General features: G+C 36.0%; 1 protein-coding gene across 1 annotated transcript in view; it reads left to right on the forward strand.

Moving 5' to 3' along the window:
* FAM150B (family with sequence similarity 150, member B) overlaps positions 1–4,281 on the forward strand; it is a 5,518-nt gene extending 1,237 nt beyond the window's left edge. The window contains exons 2-4 of the mRNA XM_010134433.1: positions 1,582–1,635; positions 1,747–1,827; positions 4,217–4,281. Of these exons, the coding sequence (XP_010132735.1) occupies positions 1,582–1,635; positions 1,747–1,827; positions 4,217–4,281 (200 nt within the window). The remainder of the gene's footprint in view (positions 1–1,581; positions 1,636–1,746; positions 1,828–4,216) is intronic.
* Positions 4,282–9,143: the final 4,862 nt, after the last annotated feature.

The following is a 9,143-nucleotide window of genomic DNA, read 5'->3' on the forward strand; positions in this document are numbered from 1 at the left end:
GTCTGCTCACCTTTTTCCAAACTGGCTTTCATTTCACTAGTATGCTGTTCGTTTTGTCCTTATCGATCTCAGAGGGCTTTGTTGTACTTTTTCTTTATGCTTGTTCTTATTCAAATACCCTCACAATTTGCATTTGTTGGTGATTGTAATGAAAAATGTTATTTCTACACAAAGGAAGACAATTTAGTTCCACTTAAGATCAGCACAGTGAGAACATTTTGCTTTATAAATGTTGAAAAGTTAAAGAGGCCAGACTAAGCAGGGAACCCTGATCCGCACTACTCTAAATCTCAGTGTAGAACGTGGGCATAGTCTTTGGCCAGCTTACATCAACATATTGGTGCAAAACTTCTGGTTTGTGCTGAACAGTTCTCTATGTAAGTGATAAACCTACTTTGGAACAGATTAGTTGGTAGTGGTGTTACTGATTCGTAAGTAGGATTTTTCATTCTGTTATTATAATGGAGTTATTCCCAGCAACTCTGAAAATGAACTACTGCTTAGAGTCTTTCATTTCAGTTTCAGCATCACTTTCCCAGTGAGCCTGCCCCATGGGAAATTTCTGAGTGAAGCATGTGTGTTTTTAATGCTTTTCTTGACATAATTAGGTCAAATATGATAAGGTCAATTTTACTTACACTGTCTAAAGTTAGACGTAAATGAAGAATGACTTTCGAGAAGTGTCTAACCTCCTCACAAGTGAATCGGATCTGGATGGAAATGCTCTCTGCTTTATATCTGATAAGAGGTGCCAGGGGAACGAAAAAGGCTACTCAGGCATTTATGGTCAAATAAATAAAGCACATGTAGTGTATCACACACAATCAGCACTAAGCTATCAGCATGGAGTTTGTAACGGAAAGCAATCAAAGATAGCTGTAAAGCAGGAAGACACAAGCAAGGGTTAGGGCTAAAATGGATTTCAGTAAACCAGTTTAATTTTGCCATCTGCTGAACACAAAAACGCAAGGCGGTAAACCACAAACGTAGGGAGCCAGAAGAGAGCAATTTGCTTGGGATCATTTCCTGCGATTTTTATTTACGGCTAAAGGGGGGGAAACAGATTCCTGTAAGTAAGTAGATCAATCCAGTTTCATGATTACCGCAGGACAGTGCTTGTATAAACATGCCTGTGACAAAAAAAAGTGGATACATTTGCATAAGAGAATTAGAAAACACAAAACCAAACTCGAATATGTCTTTGAGTCTTTACCACTAGTGGAATATGATGTTTCTGAGCAACAATGAGCTAACATTTCTGGAACAACTTAAATCTAGGTAAACTTGGTAATGTTACATTAGACTTTTGGTTATTACTGACATCATCGGTAATGACTGCACACCTAACAGACATTACTTGTTTCATCATCACAGTGTGTTTCACAGTGCATCTTCAGCAGGTTCTTAGGTAAAACAAATGTTTGAAATTTGGCCCACTGTATGCAAAAGACTTTTGACCTCTCTACATCTATCAAGACATAGTGGTGGTATTTGCTGGACAGAGTTTATACCCTGTTCTCACTCTCTTGGCAAACATAGTTCCAGTGCAGCAGAGTGATTGTTCTTTTTTCTGTCCGACAGAAATAGTTCCCAGAGATCTGAGGATGAAAGATAAATTCTTAAAGCATTTAACAGGTATGTTTTAAATTTGCATTGGTATCCATCATTTCGTGTACATACTATAAGGTACACTACTTTTCCTGTGAGCTCTGATGATTCATAACTTATTTTTTCTTTATATTTCAGGTCCACTCTACTTTAGCCCAAAATGTAGTAAACACTTTCATCGGCTTTATCACAATACAAGGGACTGCACCATCCCAGCATGTAAGTGCCAAAACCAGAGACTTTCATAAAACACCAGAAAACTCTAAAATTTAATAGCTCTATGAAGTATCAGTAGTGATACGCTGTTAGAATACATCCCTTGCAATGAAGAATTTGGCACGCTCTAAAAAGTACAAGGTACGCTTTATAGCATTGCTAGAACAGCATCAGCATTAATTACAGTGAGGAAAATGGAGATAGAAATTATTCTCTGCAAATACACTATGTGGAATGGCTGTAAGCACTGCTTCCTGGGGTACTGATCTATATGCCTCCTTGGTTCCACACCAAACTGCTTTTCATAGTAACACATCACTGCTCTTGCAAACCTCTCATACTTAATTTCTAGCACTAGAAATTCAAGATAGAGCTGAAATCCAGGTGGGACTGTTTCCTTTTCATTCATTAAAAGGAATTCATTCCTTTTCATTCATTAAGTAGAACATATTTTATAGACATTTTATGCTTTGACCGTTCAGCTACCAATCTACCAGTGACGTTGACAATGAGTCTTTACAAGCCTTGTCTTCAGTGAGTTACAAAAGTAGAAATTCCTAAGGCTTAGTATAAAAAAAAAAAGAAGAAAAAAGGAGCTGGTGGACACAAATTATGCAAATGCAGCTTCTGATAATCCCATCAGTGTTGGCAGCACAGGGAATTTAAAAAAAAAAAATCAAACATTGACACGTTATCAGTCAGTAGATGTGATTCCAGATTCCTACTGAGGTGGACCTGTTGAGTAAGCAGACACTATTTTAGTACAGCCTTTTCAGAATGAAAGCGGACTTTATTTTACTTGTCTGAGGTCAACCAGTTGGGTCAGTAGCAGAGCTGGGAATAGAAACAAGAGTTACAGATTCCGAATTTCAAGTATTAATAAATATTTCAATATATTTTAAAGGCATTGCAGACTTTTCCCCTATGTGTAAGGCTTCAGATTAGGAATACCTGGGACAGATAAGGATTTATTAGAAAATGGCTAACCAGATCACATTCCATTTATGTGGTCAGAGGTGGAAGTTGTTACAACTAGTCTGTTTTGAACAAGCAAATGGGTCATATTACCTTTTCATAAGGATCACAGCACAACATAATTTGACTCAGCACTATGAGTACTCCAAGCTGTGAAGCTAAAAACTACTTAGTCTTAAAGTCTGAATTAGCCTTTTTCTCCTGATGGGTGATATACCCACCAACACAATGTCTGGATAATGGAGAATGATTTGTATGAATGGCAATTATATCTGTGCAGTGAGTTAGAGATTGTTAACATTGCATCTCTAGGAAACATTAGATGTAGTTACTCATTAATGAAATAATGCCTAATGGAGATCAACATCAGTCACCAGACTGGATTGACTAGCCTCTCCTTAAAGCAACTTTCTTCTAGGAAAATGATGTAAACAACTTGCTTTAATTCTTTGTGTACAGTATGATGCTACTTTTTGATAATTTCTGATTTCAGGAAATACTCTTAATTCTATGTAGGAATTCAAAGGCCAAAACTACAAAGAAATTAAAAGCATCTATGGTGCTGCAACATGGTGGTAGCCAGTACAAAAGCATTTTTCTGAAATACCTTCTAGTCTTTTTTACAACTTAGTAGCCTGGGCACCTGAAAAGTAATTTACTCTGCTCTCTGTCCATAACCACCTTTCACAATATTTGCTTTCATTTTGCCGTGTTAAAGAAAATCTCTGGATGAATTTTTTTTGTCTTGCATTGGTTCTTCCCATTAGTATGACTGCATCAGAAAGCTGGAATTACCTAAAATAAGAACTACTAACAATAGGACTACTGTAGAAACAACAATTTTACTTGTTTTAAGATGAAACTTGATACCGTTATGAATTAATTTATATTATAAGGTCACCTGCTTGAGCTGTACTTAACATTCCTATGACTAGGAGATGTTACTTGTCTTAATTTAACAGTTTTTCAAGGAAGAAAATATATTGGAGGGTTGCATTACTTAATATTTGATAGACTTGCTCACTGAGGGCGTGATTTCAAAGATGGATGAGCACTACTTACTCTTCCTGTAGTGTGGAAATAATACAGTCACATGTTTAGCTCCCACATTTAAGCAGAGACACTGATGTACACATTTCACACGTACATACACTCCAAGCACATTCATACTATTTGTTTATAGATTACTATGCAGAAGGCAGTTGTGTAGTTACATGTGCCATTAGACATGACTTTCAGTTACGCAATTTTTACACACTCCATTTCTAAGTCTAAGGACTTGATTTCTATCCTGTTGCAAACTAAGGTGTTTGTTGAACTTTATTACCACACTAATTTGGACACTGTTAACAATTTTGATGTTTGCAGGCAAAATTGGTTACTTCAGTAATCTATTTATGTTCTTTTTTCATGACAGACTATAAAAGATGTGCCAGGCTTCTTACTCGGTTGGCGGTAAGCCCGATGTGCATGGAAGGATAAAGGTAAGCTTTTTCATACCACTAATGATATTCTGCTGCATAGCAAAGTAGAGGATTTTGTGTTTCATACATAAAAAATCATGAAATTATAATAACAATTGCCCTTTGGCTAAGGTATTTTCCTTTCAGAGTACTTGAAGTAACTGGCTTGATCTGGCAAATACTGGCAATAAATAAAGGATACCTCGTACTGGAAGTCATTATATTAAAGTCCCTGTGCATCAGCTGTGAATTATTCATAGCAGCATAGAGTTAGCAGATAGTGAATTTGTTGTTATAGAACAAAACACAACAGCTGTAGCTTATTTTTCAAGAGTTGACTCAGTACACAATCGCCTGTATTGGCAGCAGCAGCCCTTTTATGTGTGCAGCTGGAGATCTATGGTGTACTTTTTAGTATGAGTTAATATATACATAGCTATACACATGAAAGCTTTATTAATGCAGCTAGGTTGCAGGTGCTTTTATAGTAATTCAATTAAAATGTACCATTAGTAGCATTGATAAACTAACTTTAAGTTACTCAGGTATCTTGTGATTCTCATTGTGTTCACCTCTCATGTCTATGGGTTTATTCTCTGCCGTTGCCTCGATGTACCTGTCATTCCTACAGATACTTGGGAGCTGCACCATGCACCAAAATAAAAACAAAAAACAACCAACTAAAAAAAAAAAGTACTTCAAACTATCTGTATTTCTAGAAAACTGACATGCAAGAATACAAAAGGAGTAGTTTCGTTTTGTCTCAATGTTTACATGAGACAAAAATGTGACCTCTGACAAAGGAATATGTAATAATCTATATGCATTTGTCAGTAACAAATGCTGTCAAACTAAGATATTTTAAGTCTCTGATAAAATACACATCTTACGGAGAGAGTCAGTAAGAAAAAGCATTAAGCATCTTATTTTTTTAAAGCACTGACACTGTTTTGCCCGGCATTCTCACAAGCAAGCTAGGGAATTATGATCAAGATAAATGTAAAAACGGCTGGGAAAAATACAAATAAGTTACTAGTGCTTCACTGTCAAACTGGAGAAGAGTACTGAGCAGAGTCACACAGCTTCATTATGGGTATGGTATTGTTCAATATTTTCATTAATAACTTGTGTGATAGGAGATAGTATATTTACGGATGACAGCAGCGTAGGAGAAGAAATCATGATAGAGTACAATCTTGAAATTGAAAATAATCTTGGAATATTAGCTGAATAGTCTAAAAACGGGATAAAATTTGAAGAGCAGAATTATGAAGTCATGGAGGAGTAATCAACTGCAGAAATACATGGCAAGGTAGACAGGTAGTTCTCTAGAAAACACAAGGGTTGTAGTGGATCACAAAAGAAGCATGTCAACCATGTCACACATGAAAAAAGACAAAAAACTTACTGAAATTTATAAATACAAACATTATTTATAAAACACCTGAAATAATCACTCTTACTGGAATACTGTCTTTAATTAAGGACAACATGAAGCCATATTTGTGCTTCTTATAAGAGTCCAAAGAAGAGCAACATGGATGACCAAAGACCTAAAAAACTCAATTTACAAGAACAGCTAAAATCTAAAAAAAGGACAACTGCAGGAAAACACGATAGAGCTATTCAGTTTCATAAATTGTGGCTACAAGCCACTCTCTCTATCCAGTGTGGATAAGTAAGACATAATTTGTTTAACTTTGCAACAAGAGGTTTTCAGCTAGACATTAGAAAAGACTTTTCTAATGCCAAGGGCAGAAGTAATACATTAAATCATTAGATGTAATTCAGCATTCTGACTTTATGCTGAATCCTCTAGTTTCTGCCTGACTTCCTAAAATAAACTGAAACTAGCCCAAAATCGGTGCACAATGTCCCATAACTGTTACATGACTTCTTGTCTTAATTTGCAACGTGCACCCATGGAGAGGAATCTCTTACCCATACATCGTGTGTTCAGGGAGGGAATCCTGGAAACAGTTAATAGTACAATAGTACCAGGTCAAATAAAAGTTAGCAAATAGATAAATCCTTTGATGTAATCAGGAGAAATGCCAGGGATTCAATCTTTCAGTTGTAAAATCCAGAAAGGAAAGAACAAATTAGCTATTATGTAATGATTTTCACCTGCAAAAGACAGACAATACTAATAAGCAGATATATCAGAGTAGGGAATTCTTTTCTCCCTTTCCTTAGAAAGTTTTATCTGTATCTTTACATCCTATCCTGTAAACACAATATACTATAATATGAAGGAGCAGTAACTACATCAGTTCACATCACAAGCTGGGAGTCTATTTACATTTTGCCAAACAACTCCTTTGCTCAGTATATGTATTGATACATTTCACTGTAAGTAACAAGCCTCCACTTCTGTTATTCTCCACACAGAAACAAAACATTAATAGTATCAGCACTCTTAAGCAACTTCTGTTAGCAGAAAGGAAGGACGCATTCTGTATCACGTAAGCCTTGAGATCCAGGTGTCTCCATCCTTCCTTCTCAGAGCTTTTTCACTGCATCGGTTCAAATTGTGTGGGTAAGACATCCCCTCTCACAGAAAAGTATAATGCAGGCTTTATTTACTTTCATAATTTCATGGTCTGAGATATAGAAAAAGGGGTTCTTTTTATATTTCTCCACTTACCAAACCATCCCTTTTCTCCACTGAGTATATAGTTGTTATTATTAGTCCAGGGTGTTTTCAAGAAGTTTCAAAGTTTTGAACATAGTACCACTTACACATAGCAAGACAAGATTTCAAAGCCATTTCCTATTTAAGATGGCTCTTGAGTGTATGAAGAGTTTATTTACAGTCTGGTAATAGGTAGACACTTACTGATTTTTACCCTATGGCTACTAGTTTGTATCAGCTCTAAAGCTCAGACTAACTCCTAAATATTAGATAACAAAATTTTCTTACATGACACTACTGCTATGTAAATTCACAAATAGAATTTGACCATTAATTGTAATCACCTAAGAAAGTCTTCTTAAACTGCTATATTATAAACTAGTAAAAGAACACATTGTTAATTATCCACACCCACTTTTTTCTTTTTTTTTTTTCCCCCCAACAAACTGGATTTCCTGTTTTGCTCAGTAGCTGAGTTTCATTTTTTTGGAGGCTTATGATGGGCTGTAGATGAATTATTACTTTTTGCTACTTTGGAAAACTAATAGTTCTGATGCATTTTTTGGATGTCCATTTTTAGATGTCAATTTAGGGTGGAAGAAAAAGGAAAAAAAAGGAAAGTTTTGGTTTTTATTTGTACTTAAAATGCATTTTGGACTATCACAGTTTTAAAGCCCACAAGGGCTTGAAACTCAGTGCTAAGATCAAACAAGAAAATCAGGTGTGAAAACAGGAATTTGGCATCTATTAATGTCATAGTACCTACCTAAAGGGGCAGGGGTGGGTGGGTATGATACAGCGTGTCTCACGGGGCCTTCAGTTTTTTCTCATTTATCCTACACACATCTAAGTGGGCTTTATCTTTTGTTTCTAATTTTTTAGAGCAGACATTCTCATTTTGCTTGTCCTACAGATACAAGCAATGCAGGGGCTCATAGCAGCCCTTGTACTTGTTGAGATTGCATGAGTGAAGCCAGAGCAGCATGTTTGTTTTACATCACCCATAAGCCCTTTCTATTCCCATCAGCAATACAGGCGTTGTTCCCTAGTTGCCACCAGCACCTCAGCAGTCTCTGACTAGTTTTATTCTGTAACATCTTCTTCCCATGTTCAAGACAGCTATGCTAGAGTCCTGTCCTTCATGGTCTTTTTTGTTCTGTTCTGCAGCCTGATTTTCTTCCCAGTTTTAGACCTAATAGTTCCCGTACTCCATCCTTGCTTTGCTCCACCCCATGCAGATACATCCAACAACCTTTATGCTGTCCATATCTGCAGCAGGTGGGAAATGTCAGGAACATGATTCCTGAAGTCTTCACGTGAAGCTCCCAATTCAGATCTTGTGGATTTCCTGTGACAAATGGTGATGAATCTGAATATCCGGCCTCTTTGACAGCATTTGTCACAATCACTTTTGCTACAGTCATACCGAATTTACTGGTTATATTTGAAAACTGAGGTGTGACTGATGGTGCCCTCCCTTTTCCATTACTTGTTCTTTAAGTGTTCGCTGGAGACCAATGCTGATCTCATAATGTATGCTTAAACCTCGTTGTAGTTCAAGGACTAAGGACTGCATTATCACATATGATTGCATACTTCTGTTTCAAAGATTTCCTCTAATTACTATCCTGACAACTATTTACTATTTATGTATTTTTAACTTTCTTTTTAAAGTTTAAACTCTTATTTCAAGTGAACAAAATAAAACTAGTGACACAAACAGTTTTACACTTACAAATACAAGACTACTGCAAGTAGCAGGAATCTCAGGCTAAGCAGAGACAACAAGCATTACATACTCTAAGAAGTGTATGAAAAAAATCTGTTGCTTGTTTCCTAAAGAAGCAGATTAATTAGCAATATCTGAAGGAAAAGCAATTGATACAGTATTTCTTGCTTGAAGTACGTGATAGTGTAAGAATAAATGTATCTACATAAGAAGGTCAAAGTTTCTTTATAAAATTCCTAATAAGCTAAAACACACTTGGAAGACAGGAAAATCTGTGTAAACTCCTCAAGAGGTATTGACCATACTAGTAATATATGTTAAAAAAATCTGAAAATACAAGATAAACTTGAAAACTTTAAATACAAAGAGAACTGAAATACCACACTAAATATTCTACTCCTGTACACTGTATTATATAGCCATTATTTCAAACAACTTTTAAACCAAAATAATATTTGGGATCCCAAGTTTTGCTTCAAGTGTTTTGTAACAATGGAAGGAACAACTTCTTACACTC

Source organism: Buceros rhinoceros, unplaced genomic scaffold, assembly GCF_000710305.1.
Source record: "Buceros rhinoceros silvestris isolate BGI_N320 unplaced genomic scaffold, ASM71030v1 scaffold46374, whole genome shotgun sequence".
Taxonomy (NCBI): domain Eukaryota; kingdom Metazoa; phylum Chordata; class Aves; order Bucerotiformes; family Bucerotidae; genus Buceros; species Buceros rhinoceros.